This window comes from Macadamia integrifolia, chromosome 8 (assembly GCF_013358625.1).
Source record: "Macadamia integrifolia cultivar HAES 741 chromosome 8, SCU_Mint_v3, whole genome shotgun sequence".
Classification (NCBI taxonomy): Eukaryota; Viridiplantae; Streptophyta; class Magnoliopsida; order Proteales; family Proteaceae; genus Macadamia; species Macadamia integrifolia.
In genome coordinates, this window is record NC_056564.1 from 25,205,888 (window position 1) to 25,221,695 (window position 15,808).

At 36.8% G+C, this 15,808-nt stretch overlaps 1 protein-coding gene across 1 annotated transcript; it reads right to left on the reverse strand.

The window, feature by feature from the left end:
- Positions 1-4,323: 4,323 nt before the first annotated feature.
- LOC122086516 lies at positions 4,324-14,684 on the reverse strand. Its single transcript, XM_042655385.1, has 8 exons — positions 14,342-14,684; positions 14,115-14,254; positions 12,982-13,957; positions 11,769-11,860; positions 9,656-9,730; positions 8,491-8,552; positions 5,612-5,681; positions 4,324-5,236 (listed from the first exon to the last, which is right to left on the reverse strand). The coding sequence occupies exons 1-8, from the start codon at positions 14,472-14,474 to the stop codon at positions 4,418-4,420; spliced, it is 2,367 nt and encodes a 788-aa protein (XP_042511319.1). The 5' UTR covers positions 14,475-14,684; the 3' UTR covers positions 4,324-4,417.
- Between the last annotated feature and the right edge of the window lie 1,124 nt (positions 14,685-15,808).

Consider the following 15,808-nt stretch of genomic DNA (forward strand, 5'->3'; position numbering starts at 1 on the left):
TTTTTATCTAATCAACTATTAACACTCCCCATCCCCCACCGAAAAAAGAAAAAAAACTCTTCTTATATTCTCTCATAGGGTTGTGGATTCCAATTTAAATATCAATTTGTCTACATTCGAACATCACAAACTCGATATACTAGGTATACTATATGGCAAGGCAACATCAACTGTCGGTATTAGTGTGTGAAAAATTCCTAAGGCATGATGGCATCAATAAAGACCCCTCAAATCAAGGGATTAAACATACACTTTTAAGAAGAAATTTCATTCCAAATCTACTAAAAGTATCACATATGAAATTCTCATATGATCCAAATCAATACACATATTAAATGAACACTCACACTTGCATCCAGAAATCTCCATTTCTAAAAACATAGAGTATGACATTTAAAATATATGAACTATCCAATTTCATCCTTATTTGTGAATGAAGAAGACCCATTGTATCATGCAAATTAGTTAGAACCCATAATATAGATTTACATTTCCAACAAAATAGGTTAATTTAGGCACCGTTTGATAACTTTTATGTTGTTGTTTCAGTGTCTCGAAACAGTAGAAACGGCTTTTCAAGTTTTCGAAAATAAATACGGATTTTTTGGTGTTTGATAAACTTGTTTCTTGAAACGTTTTTTTTCAAACATAATGCCACTAAAGACCCAATAGTATCATTGGATGTCCAAAGGGGAGAAAGGGTTTGATTGTTTCTTTTTAGGTTTAAATAGTTGAGAAATTTATCAGGCACAACAACCTTTTTTTCTCTCAAATTCATTTCTAGAGACGACAAAAACAAGTTTGAAAAATTTAGATTTGTTTTGTCAAAGTCGTTTCAAGAACTGTAAATAAGCATAAATTTTGATTTATGTTTTTAGAAACGGATGAAACGGAACAACTTTATCAAACGCTTTTTAAGTTGTGTCTCTGTTTCTGAGAACAGGAAAACGTAGAAACAGAACATTATCAAACGGTGCCTTAGTGAAGTGAAGCCACACACTACTTAGGGCCATTTGATAACGTTTCTGTTTCAAGAAATAGCAGAAACATAAATTTCCATTTCTAGAAACAGAAACGGAATTGAAGGTGTTTGATAAGTCATATTTTTAGAAGTCGATAGTAACCAGTGAAAGAATGGCCACAAGTCATTTCCAGAAACGGCAAAACAAGTTGAACTTATTTCGCCTGGGTCGTTTCTTGAACCATAAATAAGTAAAAATTTCTATTTCTATTTCTGAAAATAAGTGAAACAAAACAGTTTTATCAAATGCTTTTTACTCCGTTTCTTCTGCTGTTTCTGGAAACAGAAACAGCAGAAATGCGTTTCTTGAAACGTTATCAAACGAGCCCTTATACTTGAGCAAGTTGTGGGATTTTGCTTTCATTCTCTCCATCAGGCCCTTTTTTTCTTTCCTCCTCTTTCCCTTGCTGAAGATATGCTCCCCACGATAGCATTGCAAACTGAGAGATACTGAAGAACCTTGTAGAGTCACGTTTGGGTTGTATCCTTCAAGTCAATGCTGTGTCACACATCACCCTAGCCACCATGAGCGCAGGGGCCGGTGAGAGTGTGAGACGACTACTCTAAACCTTTTGATAGGCAATTGACCCAAACATTGCGCCGTAGGATTAGATCACCACCACATGATCATGTATCATGTATGGTTTCTACTAGATAATTAAAGGGGATTCTTTAAAACTACTGCATGGAAATTAGAAATGTAATTAAAATACTATAGTGCATCACTAAGTTACCTTTTAATTAATGAAGGAAATTTTAAAAAAAAAAAAAAATGAAGGAAAGAACAAAACCTCCTTTTTACTCACCATTATTTTTTGGACAAAATCCCATTCACCACATCCCATCTGGACCACTCTAAGGGGAGTGGGGGTAATGTCCCTTTGATAGCACAGTGAAGGAAAACTTTTTCTTTATTTTTTAAAATAAAATATTTTGTAAATTTTTCTCATTTAGTTTGGTAGTAATTAAGATTATGTTTGAAAGCAAGAAAAAGAAAATAAGAACTTAATGTGACTCAAATTATAATATCACTAATGATGAGTTGATGTCTTTTATTCTTCTCTTCTTTCTCTCAAAAAAAAAAATTTTTTTTTCTTTTCTTTTTCTTACTTCTAAATATAGCCTAAGGGTTTAATAAATTTCGATGACAGGAGCTTCAAAGTTTATGAAGAGAAAATGATATCATCTAATGTTGAAAAACTTCGAATCATACACGGATTGGCCATCAATAATTATGTTTTGAATCGGACGAATTCTTAAAATCAAAACTCTTCTAGATGAATCTATATATATATATATATATATATATAAATCATTAATATTATGTTATTTTATTAATTAAAAATAAAGATATGAGTATATTAAAGACAAAAAACGGTGGGGAAATCTAATGCTGCGTTAAGTATGCATATTAGAATCTAGATCGATAATGCATTTCAAGAAGAAATCAGACCACACACAACCTTGTCCACCATATAATTTCAAACGTCTTCAGTATAGTTCTATAGGTCATTCTCTTTAACAATGACTTAGAACTGAGATCTTCAAATGGTGATTTGCATGGGACCCACAAAATGTTGAGGTTAACCTAAGTATAATCAAAATCAAGGTGGAAGATGATAGCAAAAGCTCCAAAATTCTCCCATGCATGTGCCATTTGTCGACTGTGTAGAGGGAAAAAAAAACCTAAGATGCTTCTCTTCACCAGCACCATATATCAGGCCAAGCTTTGGTTGGTGGTTGATGAGGTTAGGGAATATGTCTCACGATATTGACCACTTTCGGCATAATGGTCTGTAGCCCAAATGCTCCCTGGTAATTGCACGGTTTTAAACAACCTCATGAGGGAGTGAAGACTCCAATCCTTAAATGGACCGCTGTTTTTCCCTTCACTCACTAATGTGGGATTATTCTACCCCTCAAAAAAGTTTTTACCCACAACGGTGGTCTTAGAAATAAAGATAAGTTGGCAAGTTTAAAATGTTGATCTTATGTGCCTTTTAGTAAACATGATTTGGAAATCGAATGACATCTTTCCTTCTAATGTATTGAATTCAAGCATATAGAGGTGTCAATCGGTCAGGCAAGACTGGTTTTAGTGGGCCTAATCGGGCTTTCTCATTTTAGAACATAGCACCATGACCATCCTATTTAAGTTAGTTGACCCCATTAGCTAGGCATGTTCCCATTTATAAAGAGTTGGTCTAGCACCAACCTCTAATCGGACAATAAATAATCTAGCTAAACGGGCCTTAGATGAGCCTTAAACAGGTTAATGATCTCCAGCTTTCTAAATCTGACAAAACAAGATTTCTGTCCATTTCAACTACAACTTTTTAGGGCAGTAGAATGCTACATGACAATGCATGTACAAGCCAGCAGTTGCAACCAATGGAAACGGACACCCGACCATCTTCAGTGCAGATAGCAGTCTTTTTGCAGCTGTTGTGTACGAGTAGGTACACATTATTAGGTAGCATTCTTTCTTCCAAAAATTTTATTACATTTAGATATTTGGTAACAACTATTTTTCAGCATTTTGCTCTTAACCCCCTATTTATTGTCTAAACCATTTCAAAATGGGTCAATGATTTTATGTTGCCCCATAATACTATTGAATAATCTCAAATGAAATGTTCTCTACCATTGTCTTCATCCAGGCCATTGGTGAAGCTGGATGGGCTTCTGTCTTGCTATGGGTAAGGTTTTTCTGGGAACGGCCCAATGAATGTCACTTGGAATGCCATCACACCTCAAGCCATGTTTGGTTGAAGGAAAATTACTGGGAAGGGAAGTGAAAAATTTTAAACCTTAAAACTATACGATGGTCGTAGACCAGCACAACCACCAAGAGAGTGCTCTACAATCAAACCGCAAGCTGATTGTAAATCAGAAAAAACTAATATACTGCTTCTGCAATTATTACCCAACATGAACTATTTAAATTTCTTATCATATTTAGTAATGAAACTCTTCAGATGTAATTATTATTTTTTTTACATTTTAAATTAAAAGGGGTCAGATACGTAGTAAAAGGAGGTTTAATAATCAAATTTGGAATAATTTAGAGTTTGACTAACCATGCAGGATAAAAATTACAAAAACTTCTTTATTAGGTTTGAAATTTCACTTCTTTTCCGTTCAATTTCACTTGCAACCAAAGGAAGCCTCCTTGTTCACGGGAAAAAAATAAGAGACTACTCTTAAGGGCACAATCTTAAGCTTTAGCATGCTGAAAGAACAATTCCATGATCACAAAATTATTGGCAATTGGGCACAGGTTATAATCAAGTAGACAGCAGTTACTAAAGATAATTTCCTTTTTGTCTGCATATTTAACTATCAATTCATAGAGATACATGGAAGGAAGTCTTCAGAAAGAGGTACACATAATCATCATTTAGCACCTAATCCTCGAGATTTTGGGAGCCTAACTGCAACCAACGGATTGACGATACCCTGGGAATCCTTGCCCAAGCCCATGCCTTCAACAAATCCCATCTTTGCCATCATCTTCGAACCAAACCCTTTTGTGTGTTTCTCAAAAGCTCCACTTTGCCCCTTCATGTGTTTCTCAAATGCTCCAGTTTGCCCCTTCATGTGTTTCTCAAATGCTCCACTTTGCCCCTTCATTTGTCTCTCAAATGCTCCACTTTTATCAGATCTAGCCCCTTCAGTTTCTTGGGTTGGGGAGAATTCAACACCCAATCCCAGCGATTTGGGCCGTTTAATAGCTTCTATGGGCACCATCATCCCTTGCCCGTCCTTTCCTAAACCTCCCCCTTCCACAAATCCCATCTTCGCCATCATCTTTGATCCGAATCCCTTTGTGTGCAACTCAAATGCACCCAGTCTCGAGGAGCTTGTGATAGATTTTATTTCAGAACTGCTCCTCACATTTGCATCAGGAGTGCTGATCTCCTTCTCCTCTACAGAATCATCAACTAGCATCACACCACTCGAGACAAATGATAGAGGCTGATTGGCATATGTAGTACTATTTCTCCCATCCCGTTTTTTCCCACCTGACTCATTTCTGCCATGACGGTTGGTCGAGTTCTTTGATTGCTTGCTTGGGGCAGATTGGCGTGGTTCTACTAGACGCAGACCCCTCAATTTTGCAGTTGTCTTGGTTCGTCTTTCTCGATTTAGAGCTTTTTCTTTAGGTGCTTCATTGACCACAAAATCTGCAAACTCATCACCAGCTCCTAACAGCTGGAGTTCACAATTCAAAGACAAAAGAGAATACTACCAATGTCTGAGATTCTGCTCAAGAAATGTAAATATGCACAGATATCCAAGAACTTTTATTCATTCATTTTCTTTAACCTTCATGCCAGGGCCTGCCTAGGGAAGTGTGGGATAATAAAAAAATGTAGATTTCCAAGTTCAAGTTGATATAAATTAGGTAGACCATGAACTTAAAAACTTCCAGTGCACCAGAGATATTTCAGAAAGGGAAGAGGACAATAGTGAGTAATGCAGCCTGCTGATAAGTAATACAATGAGCTAGGAATATGAGATCGAAAATGAATAATGGATTGAACTGGAAAGCTTTAGCGTAATCACAAGATCATTAAAAGCAAATACCTTCTCCAAGCGCTGTTGATCAGTTAAAGATGGCATGCATGTGTGTACAGTTCGTGTCACTGTAACAAATCTGGCAGTGGAACAGTATTTCAGATCAATCTTGAAAACAATTATGTCAGATCAGGGTCGAACATCAAAACTACCCCTCAATCCCATGAATAATCATCAACTCCCAAAACACAATACCAACTAGAAGATGAATCAGCATTCCATTGTTCACAAAGAAATGGAAAATCCAATTAGTGTAGTGACAACATTTCATGTCTAGACTGCTAAATCGCATAACCAATGAAAGCCCAAATATCCATGCCATATCAAGCTGACAAATCAAGCCGCAAAAAGTGGTCAGTTGCAAGAAGTAAACATATTGGAATACAGCCAATTTGTATTAGCTCGAATATGTAAAAAATGAACTAGGAATTTGCTTTGTACTGCATTCTTTTCTTTCTTTTATTTTTTTATTATTCTTTTTGAGGGAGGGAAGGCGATATATAAAATGAGGATCTTAATACATAGAAATCTAAGAGGTAAATGGTAGGGTAAAAGCTACACAGATTTTAGCATACATAGCCCGTTCGATTTTCCTACTGCCATTTCTTTTTTATCATCTATTTATTAAAGATTGCTCAAGATGACTGAACAGGAGGATAAGATTATTAGGTCCTTTGACAACTGAAGAACTTTGATCTCCTTTATTTGATTGCTACAACAGTTTCTGCTTCTCTTTTATATATAACTGATGCAGATCAAGGAAGGTACTTTAAAAATTACCAAAGGAGAAGACCTTCGCTCAGTAACTCAGCTTGCAGTTCATCTTTCAACCAGTTTAGCTGGTTCTGTTCCAGGTTTCTGGTCCAGACATAAACAAGGTCAGGGGTTAAGTCTAGAACCTTTTCATTTCTTTGTTATAAGTAGTGGGCTGGAGTAGGTTATATAAGTCCAGGCCCATATTGTTATAAAAATTTGCTTAGTTAAAGAAATTCAAACAGCCCACAGTATGTGGAGTTTACAATAGTTTAAAACCCTGCTTTAGTTTCCTATTCTGTTCTACTTTGATTTTTAGAGTTTGAGACCTAATAACTCAACTTGATATACTGTTGCACGAACCATAGAGCTTCCCAGGATTTCTATCTGTTAAACAAAGTTAGTTTCTGGAAATATGGTCCATGGGATTCAAATTAATGACTGAGGGATGCAGTTGCTTCCTGGTGAGACACTAGGTTGATTGGTGGGATGCTGAGAAGCTCAACCATATCTTTCCTTGATATCTTCTTTTTTTCACAAATTCTGCAAAAAGGTCAGATTCTTAACTGATTCCAGTGTATGCTAGTAGATAGAATCTGATAGTTTTCTCCCATATCTAACTGAAGCTTCAGATTAGGCTTTATATTCTGCAATTGCATCTCCTATACTCCAGTTTCCTACTTTCAAAACCCAATCTTCATCCTGATTTCAGAGTATTAATCTGTGGTTGTTCATTAACACTATTTCAAAGTTTGATTACTACTGTTCCCTACTCTGGCCTATATTCTAATTACTATCCCGATCAGTCCACCTCCACTAACACCAGTTCTCAATTCTTGACAGTTCTCTTCAAGTAGAACTCTTCTATAACTTGAATTCTGACCGTTGGATTGAATTCACTTTCTGATATTCTATTCTCAATAGAATAGAGTAATCCATTGCATTCTGAAGTGTATCTGGTATCCTGATCTTGTTTTATTGAATTTTCTTTCATTCTGACAATTAATTCTTCACTGCGGTTCTGGTTTATTATTGTTTTTCTGATCCTAGAACCTTAGGCTTCTAGAAACCCATCAATAACATACATTGTTATCAAACAAAACAGAAGGAAGAATAAGAAGATGGAAGAAAAACAACTCCGTAAATCATGTCATGTTTATCTCATAACCATAACAAATGACTTTAGGTGGAAAGTATTAATGCAATCATACATCAAGAACAGTCCTTTTTTTGGTATTAGATGGTCACAGGCCTTTTCAATTTTTATTTTTTAATTGCAAGGCTCAATATAAAGCCCAAAAACTTGGTGGGGTGTTACAATAAGTCCTCTCCCGATAGCATGAGGAGTTTGAAATTCTAGTATGTTGCTTGATTCTAGATTCATTAGGATTTTTGAAGTTGCAATTAGTTATTAATTCCAAGCCAGTTTAGTAGTACTTTAATTATATTTTTAGTCCATTATTGATCAAATAAGTGGTAGTTTGAGTTGTATTAGGCCAGTTTTAGTCATTGGAGATTTTGAGAGTTCTATAAGCATATGAGCCCTACACGCTAGCTTTATGAGTTGATTGGAATAAATTTGAGTTTTCTCAGGTGGTTTTAGCTGTTATGAATTACAGCTATGGCTGAAAGGTATCTTCTTTGATCTTCTTCCTTCTTTTTGTTCATTTCTAATTTTTTTTTTTTCTGATCTCTTCTACTTCATCGTCATCTTCTTCTTATTTTAATTTGGGCACCGTCCATTGTTCCATAATAGGTTCTTGCTTCTTTCATGGATACTGCTCATAGTCCCATAATCGTGCTTATTTCTTCGTATTTTCCTATTCTCTTCTAATTCTAAAGATCTGATTCAATCCTGCTCTATTCCACCACCTTTTTTTGTAGTTCAGCCGTAGAAAATCCATAAATCTAGGAGGTGCTGCATCCAACTATTCTTCAAATAATTGGTCAATAATTCATTTGAGAGTATCAACCTGTTTTTTTTTTTTTTCCTTTCAACAGTCAGTAGCTAACCTAGTGTGATAACCTCACAATAACAGATAGTATGATGTTAAAGAGAAAAAAAAAAAAAAAAAGGGGGGGGGGTGTGTGGAGGGGAAGGGGAGGGGGATGAAAACTACAATTTAGTTCAATACCTTTTCTTGCCAGAGCCTTGGCAACCACTCCGTAAGCGATAAATTGATGCTACCCGTCTTACCTATATATATATGCAACAGCTGCCCATAAAATATTTGTAGATGTGATAAAAAAGAATAGAATGCATAAAAATAAAAATCTAGGTCCACAATGAAGGGTTCCTCAGTTGGCAAAGACCAACACCTCAAGAATTAGAATTCAACTCTTCTTGAGGCCAAACTATCAATATATATATATATGAAGGGTATTCCAAACCAGTAGCAATCTTTGGGTTTTTTTTTTTTTTTTTTGGGGGGGGGTGGTGGGGGAAGGAACTTAACAGTACTAAAATGTTAAAATAATAAAGATCCAACAAAATCTTCAAGTCTTCAACTGGTAGGTGCAAACATAAACATAAAAGTGCACCACATTTCATTTCTTCTGGAATTCTAGTGAACCCAGGACAGAGGTGATGGCAAGCATCCAAGCACAGAGCATTACATTAAACTAATGCGAAAAAGATAACATTATTAAATAATCATTATCCAATAAATGAGCATTGAACAGTCCAGGTGAGCAATCAAATATAAGAAATAATTATTCCATCAAATCAAAGTTACTTTAGCTCTGGAAGATCCTGAAGTTCTTTCATGACATTTAAAACATATTATGACCTACAAGCAACCATAACAAAAAGGCTGAACCTCACGGCTAAATGGTCTACACCCGCAAAATGCAACCAAAACTAAAAAAATGTAGAGGAGAAATTGCGATGCTTCGGAGAAGCTTAACTAATCTAATGAAGAAAGGACATCTTTTTACGCATCAAGACAAAGTCAAATCAATTGTCAGTTTTTACTCGAAGGAAAACAATGGAAAACCTAAAATTAGTACACAAGCATAACAAAGCTCTAATTAATGAAAAAAAATCAGAAAATAAGGTGTACCTTGGATACATACAAGAGAAACAGGTTTTTAAACAAGGCTTTTCAAATCTATTGTTATGACCCCTATTACCAATTATAAAGAAAGTAATAAGTAAATCAACATTTGGTAAGTGTTATCACCCACACAGCATCCATTCAAGAAATTACTTATAGCATATAAGAGTTCTCATGAAATCCAAACCAAGATATCGAGAATGCCACAAACTCCAAAAGAAATATATTAATCGAATTTCAATACCTGGGAACAATCACGGGGATGCATAGGGTGAAAGGATAGCATATCAACTTCATCCAAGACCATCTGCCTCAGTTCCTACAAGTTAAGGACCATAGCTTTGTTAACTTTCTGGATAATCTAACAAAATGTACACACTTGAATTGTTCAATCTACAGTAAGGAACTATAAATCGCTCTTTCTAGATTACCATATTGCAGCTACCCTATCACAGTCTCTGAATGACCAAAGTCTAGGCTGCACCTCCCTCAAACAGCATCAAGATGATATTTGATGGTAATTATTTGGGCAAAGCAGGCCATGAAGGGATCAGTGATGCATTTAGAGTCTGAGTTCTTTTGTTAAAAACTTCTCATGTCTCATTGGAATGGCAAATTCTATAGATAAGGAGATGACCTAGACAGATTCTTGGGCCTCAAATACAGTCGCAAGAATCATAAGGGTATGGCCCATGATCCACATTAAGTGGACCAGACCCAGGGCCAACCAGCCTTACCTGGGCCCACCCATGCGGTCTGGGTGTTTTTGGCTCACCCAAAGCCAAATCGTGTGGGACAGCTGGCTGAAGATATCTGAAGAATTTTTTTATATCTTTGTTATATATTTCCTAACTTAGTTTCAGCCTTTGTTTACTTAGTCAAGACTTTAGTTTTCTTAGTGAGCAAGCCCCAATGTTCCCTCGTAAGAGGTTTCTAGTTCTTTCCTTTTTTACTTACATTCTAGTTTCTATTCCCTAGCTCTTTGAGATGGATGTGCGGCAAAACTAGGAAGGATAAAATAAGGAATGACCATATCAAAGCTGATATAGGAGTTGCCCCAATTCATGATAAGCCCCGAGAAAGTCATTTGAGGTGGTAGTGTGGTACAACCATGTTCAACAGAGGCCTTGGGATGCACCTGTAATTCAGATTAAAGGAATTAAAAAGGATAGGGGTAGACCTAAAATGACCACAGGAGAAGTAGTGAGGAAAGACGTACATAGTTTAGGTCTTGTACCAGGTATGACCATGAATCTAGCTAGTTGGAGGGCAAGGATCCATGTAGCCAAACCCATTTAGTTGGAATAAGGCTGAATTGTTGTAGAAAGGTTACACTATATGAAATGGGTACCTTAGAGTCTCCTCCCCATATTTAATGAGAAATATCAAAATGCTACTCTCGTCCATTTTTTTAAAGCTTATGGACTTGGGGCTCTTCAGCCCATCAAGCAGTCTGTTCATTAAACAGAGAAAGTACCAAAGGCCTAAATTCAAAAGGAGAGGAACAGAGGCTATGTATGGCAAGAAATGGAGAGAGAAGAAAATTAAAAAACGAATAAAGAACTTTTGTATATTTTTCTCTCTTCTTTTTGCTCCATTTCATGCAAAACTAACAGCCCAAAAAAATGATTTCAAAAATTAAAGAAGTCTAGAATCTAATGTTAAGAATCCTCCACAATCCCAGAGTATGTAGAATATTGTGACAAAAACAATCTCCCAAGGGTCGTGCATCAACAGCTATCCCTTTTAGTAACTAAACATCCACTTCCTAGGACGACGAGAGCTTAACTAAATCATGTGTCTCACCAGGTCATGTGCCCCAATCAAATGGAGACAAGATAATACGTCAGATTTCTAATTAACTCCATTAGGTTTTCCTAGGCTCAATTCGGTACCTAAGAAAAAGTGCATTCTCTTTCTAGGTTGAATGACATGCGAATAATTTCTAGAAACATTAAAATCCCCTGGCTTTTACTGTACAGTTAATTGACTGTTCCAATGTCTACAGGATCATAGAGACTGTGGGTGAAGCGGAATAGAGTACAAAGGATGGTGAACAGAGGACTCAAATTACTAAAATAAATAATCTCGGTTGGAAAACAAACACCCACACACACAAACACAAAGACTGGAAAAAAATCCTAGGTACATTTCTTGATTTAAAACCAATATGAACACAATTCCATTTTTTCCTTTAGATAAGTACTTCAATACTAGTATTGTTACAAAATAGCTAAAATAAAAGAATCCCAAATGAAAAAAGAACAATAAATGTATTACTTAATGCATCCAAGTATTATGATTAGAATAAATATGAGAATTGTTTATCTAGAAAAGGTGAAGTACAATAATTTTACCATATTTATTTTCTCCAAATCAACACCGTGGCGCATCATTCTCTCCCGGCGCTTCAAAGCAATCATTTCTTTGCGATGTTTCTTTTTTTCACCTGAATGAAATTATTTTAGAACGTACATCAAAAACTGCACTAGGAAATTAAATCGGTGTGACAATAAATAGAGGGGTAGTTATCCATGTAACAATGGAAGGTGATGTTTTTTAAAATTCACAAGATTAGTTTGATCCATCCATTTTTATGGTTTTTAAATCTAAACAATTTGTTCGCACTCAGAGGTAGGAGAGTGCACAGTAAAGTCTAGAATACTGGTACCCAAGCATTGGCAAACACAGGCCAATACAAAAGTAGGTATTTGAATGATTTAGACTATGAAATTTAACATGTGACCAATCTAGACCATGTCCTCTCTATCCAATGGTCGGATGGACATATCATCTGTCCAAGTGGCATAATAGATTTCTTGTAACATTTGGAAAATTACAAACCTTCGTGAAAATAATAATTCGCCTAAATAGAAACAAAACAATGACGAAAGTAATATTAAAATAACTGCTTATGTTGAAAGCAGGCAATCAAAAGCAAGCCAAGCGATTGCCAAGGCATGGCAACTGCTAAGCACCTAAATGATGATTACCAACTTCCCCAGTCTCTAAATTGTATGAACTTTCATAAAAATGTAGAATATTGCCCCAAAAAAAATTATTCTGGACTTGAAGTAATGTGCTGTAAATCTTTTTTTCAAATTACCATGGCTGAATAAATAGTTCTTCTCTGTTAGACAGGTTTTGTGGACTCAAACTTAGCCATGTGGGAAGTGGGTGGACTGGTGATACAAGTAGGCTCATTTTGGGTGATCACCTCAGCTACCACATGGCAGAGAGTCACAATAAGATCCCAGCACACCTGTCTCACCAGCAAGGCCCAGCACAAAGGCCCACTTCTAATCACCATCACGTGCCTTGCCTAGCACCCAAATTCGGTGCACATGAAGGTTCAACCCTCCTGTATCCACGGGTCAAATTTCAAGCCAAATGGAGTTTCCAACATAGCCAAATCATACCTTCATGTAACCTATTGACCAAGGGGCATTGTGCTGTTACACTTTCGCCTCATTAAAAATGCAAATTCCAGAAGATGGGGTCAATTTGTAGTGCCAATATCCTACTCCAGTTTACACAGAATGCCAAGTAACAGTTCGGAGAATTGCTTACCTGGAATGCTTCTAGAATTCTTACTCCTTCGAGTCTCACGGGGCCAAGACTGAGGAAGCCGAACAGCATGCTTCTTCTTACCCGACTCCATCCTGGGGTCCTTTACATATAAGATATCATCCAAAATCATCGACTGATCATTCATGGTGGCTCTGAGCCTGCCAGATCCTGCTAGATTCTTCTTCTTTGATTTTGGCGGCTTCATACCATATTGCATCGATGCATCCTGTAGAGCAGCCCCTTCAAACTCTTCTGGACTGTCATCACTGCTACTGCTTGAAGAATCATCCTCATCCGAGACATCCAAAGGCTGCTCCAGCAACCACTTAGTGTTAACTGCTTCAAAGCTCCCACCAATTCCTTCCAAGTAATCTTCAGCAACCTCTTCATCAATTTCAGAACCATCGTCATAGAACATTTCATCCAAACTACCACTTTCAGACAATCCATCTGAATCGCTCGACTGTAAAGACTCAGAGCTTCTTTCATCAGCTGAATTTTCGTCTTCATCTTCATCTTCTTTATCCTCAAAGCCATCACTTTCCTCATCAGAAATGTCCTCCGTATATAGTTTCAGTCCTCCAATGGACACAAATCCTGAATTCTTCTTGGGAAGCGATTTCCCACCTCGTGTCACTCGACTACAGTTCTCTTCAGCATTCATTTCCTTCTCCGTAGAAGATGAAGTGAACCCCTGCCCTTCTCTCCCTTCCTCCTTCGCAGAGGATGATCCGATCCCACTTGGGGTCGTCTCCAGCTCATCGCAGAATCCCAACCCTCTGTGACAGCTCTCGCCCAGGACAAAACTTGAACCATAATCATATGTAAAATCTCCACCACTTAAGGCGTTCTCATCAGGTGTTTGGTCTACATAAGCAACAATTTGGGTCTTCTTAGAATCACCTAAAACAATCGGCTGCGACTCATCCACTTCACTACCTTTCAGATTGCCTCCAGCAAACGACACCGAACGCTCCTAAAACAAACCCAATCAACCGGAAAGCAAATAAGAACCATAAGCACCCCCTCCCCCAAAAGAAGTACATGTTTCTTGTTTCAATTGATGTAGGTCTAGTTCCATTTAGCCATAAACACGAAACCAAGAGGCGACTTTAACCCTAAATAAAGCATACCTGAACGTCAGTAGCCGGGTATTCGTATCCGAAAGAAGTCCCATTGTGTTTTTGAGATCCAACCTTTGAAGAAGGCCCCTTCGGCCTGTCGAATTTCCCGGATTTTGATGCAGATTTTCCGTTCCCTCTCGATGTTTTCCCTGAATTCTCGATAGGGAAGGAAATCGAAAACAAGATTAGAATAACACAATTGGAGAAAAAAGTTTTACAAGAGAGAAAAAGAGCACCTCGACCCGGGATCGTGATCGGCGAAGTAGAATCGTTTTGCCAATCAGACAATAAGCCGCCATCAATGAAGAGAGCTCTACCAGAGCCAGCTCCGCCCCTCTTCTTGCCGAACCTCCTCTTTCCTCCACCCATGGCGTGCTTGGCACTGATAAGCTTAAGTTTTGGGTTCTAAGTTCTACCGCTCCCCATGAATTTGCAGATCCATTTATATATATATATATATATATATATAGCTTCAGTAGAGAGGTCAAGTTTTTTTTTTCTTTTTTTCCTTTTTTCACCTCCAATTCTCTCCATCCCCGATGGTTTGGCACATAGCCCGAATATACCCACGATGCTGTTACGTGTCCCGTTCAAGAGATGGAATTTTAGCTATTGTCGTGCAAAATAGGAAAAAACAGCCTTCAAGCCTTGAAGGCATCGTCGCTGCGTTACACCCAGGCATAGGAAAGGACGAAATAACCACTTTCACCCTTAACGAAAAATGAAGAAACTTATTATTGATACCTTTGTTTGTGCCATAGTTAGGAAAAATAGGAAGGGCAAAAAAAATAGACACGGACGGTACAGGTTTTAGATAGTAAAATTTTTCGAACAATATGATCAAATAAATAGTAAAAAAAATAGAGAACAGTAAGAAACAGAAAACAAATGGTACAAGTTTTAAATGTGTATATTTCCAACAAACGAAACAAAAAAATGGTAATATATTAGTATAAATTAAGGAATTATTACATGAATACCTACATCTAATATTCAAAATAATTATAAGATCCAACACTAATGTATATCTCATATCTCATTATAAGTTTTATGACATATAATTGAATGTGTTTAGAATGGGAATGCTTGCTGTTTGGAGTTTTTTCAAGTATCTTCGGGAAGCATACGGAAAAACATGTTTTAATCGGTAAAAAACAAGAACGTGTTTCATACGGAATTTTAAACGCGTTTTTGCTAACAGTGGTGTGTACTACCATTGATCTCCGCGTTGGTGTGGGATAACATTACCATTTATGCTATATTTGTTTGACGATAAAAAAGTGAAAAATATAGAAAGGGTTGGGAAACGCACAAAAATCTTTTGCAAAAAAACAGAGTGACAGTGAACATCTGACGACTAGGATACAAGTCAGGGCCCTCTCAGCCATTGGATCCTCACTGCCACTCATTACCAACAGTAAAGGATTTGAGTCCTTGAAAAACTTATATATGTTTCTCAATGTCATTTAATACAATAATTATTTTATGTCTTTTTTTCATATAGGATTTCACTCCAACTTCGATCTCTTTTTATCCAAAAGAAAAAAAAATTCATATTTATCTCAAAATAACATCCAACTAAAAATTCCGTATTCCTTTATTTCTTTTCATTTTCTTGTCAACCCAACCCCACGATATATGGGACCCACCCTCATAATTTTTCCGAAATTGAAGAAATATTTCTTGGTCCATCACTAGTCTAC